At 59.3% G+C, this 1,351-nt stretch overlaps 1 protein-coding gene across 1 annotated transcript in view; it reads left to right on the forward strand.

The window, feature by feature from the left end:
• ANKS1A (ankyrin repeat and sterile alpha motif domain containing 1A) overlaps positions 1–405 on the forward strand; it is a 188,818-nt gene extending 188,413 nt beyond the window's left edge. Inside the window, exon 24 of the mRNA XM_007467237.1 lies at positions 16–405. Within this exon, the coding sequence (XP_007467299.1) occupies positions 16–19 (4 nt within the window). The 3' untranslated portion in view covers positions 20–405. The remainder of the gene's footprint in view (positions 1–15) is intronic.
• The last annotated feature ends 946 nt before the right edge of the window (positions 406–1,351 follow it).

The raw sequence follows: 1,351 nt of genomic DNA on the forward strand, positions 1-1,351 counted from the left end.
TTTGCTTCTGCCAAGCTGAGCCACCGAGGAACCAACTGTGCTGCGGAAACAACAGCCGTGGGGAGCGCAGGCTCCCGCCGCCACCGCCGCCACCGCCACCACCGTCTCAGCTGCAGCTTTGAAGACGCAGGCCCCACTACTGCCCGCAGGACCTCCTCGCGGCTGCATGGTCTGGGCCTGCCACCGCCAGGTCTCGCCGAGTGAGCCCTGCCCTGGTTGCAGAGCAGCCCTCCAGGCCTCTAGCAGATGAGGTTGGAACTCCAGAGGGCCAAGAAGTGACTTGTCCGGAAAACATTTTTTAATAGAAAAAAATTTTTTTATAAAATGAACTTTCAACACTTGGCTCAACCCTCTAGGTTAAACTGCCAATCTTTAGACAATGGCCATAGGGTCAGAGGACAGTGGGCCTCTGTCCTCAGGCTGGGGTCTTAGCGTGCTTGGGCAGCTCTGTCTGAGAGAAGGTAGTGGGTGAATCGAATCGGCTTGACAGACCCGCCAGTCAACTGCTCTTCCTTCTGACCCGCTCGGCTTCTCGTCCCCGCCTGGAGCTGGGGGCAGCCTGTAGAGGCGCCTGGCAAAAGCAGAGGCTTCTGCGGTTCCAAACGTGAAGGTCCGGGGCCGCGCGGAGATGCACAGGCAGGTCGCAGTGCCCAAGCTCTGGGCTGCTCCTCCATCTCGGACCCAGCGGTGGTCACCCTGGGCTGCCTGGCCGCAGGCCCTCTGGTGACCTCAGACTGTCTGAGTCGAGGCAGAAGGGAGAAGCAGCAGCTTTGTTTGTTTTGGGCATTGACGGGTAGGTCGGCTGAGGCAGCTGCCTGCTGACTTGCGATTTGTCTAATCAGGTCTGTGTGATTAGGACTCACTTTGGTTCTCTGAATTATCGGTTTGATTGTCATCCTTTCAGCTGCTGGGCTCCCCACTGGCTCCAAGGGTAGAGAAGGCTGAATCAGGTGACAGTTTGATTCTCCCCTAGTGTGGCCTTCAGGGCAGGCTGGCATCCGGGCGCTGCTACTGCCTGAGCTCTCCTGCTGGCTGGCTTTGCTTTTCACCTTTGGTTGTGTTGCTCCTCCTGGAGGCAGAGGCAGAGCCAGAGGGACTGTTCCTGTGAGGCTGGGCCAGGTCAACTGCCCGTCCAGCACCTTCCAGAGCAGAGCCTTTCCTCCCACGGGGCCTTGAGCAGACCTTCCGCTTTGCTGGCACAGCGCAATCTGGTCCCAGGATCAGTAGTCCAGGCTTCAGTAGCGCCTCTCTCTCTCCCGGCAGGGGCTGTGAATGAGCAGGGAGCGCCCTGGCGCACCTTCACAGCCCTGTGGTTGGCCAGCAGTGGAAAGCTGGGCCGTGTCTTCCTGCT

This window comes from Lipotes vexillifer, unplaced genomic scaffold, assembly GCF_000442215.2.
Source record: "Lipotes vexillifer unplaced genomic scaffold, Lipotes_vexillifer_v1.1 scaffold528, whole genome shotgun sequence".
Classification (NCBI taxonomy): domain Eukaryota; kingdom Metazoa; phylum Chordata; class Mammalia; order Artiodactyla; family Lipotidae; genus Lipotes; species Lipotes vexillifer.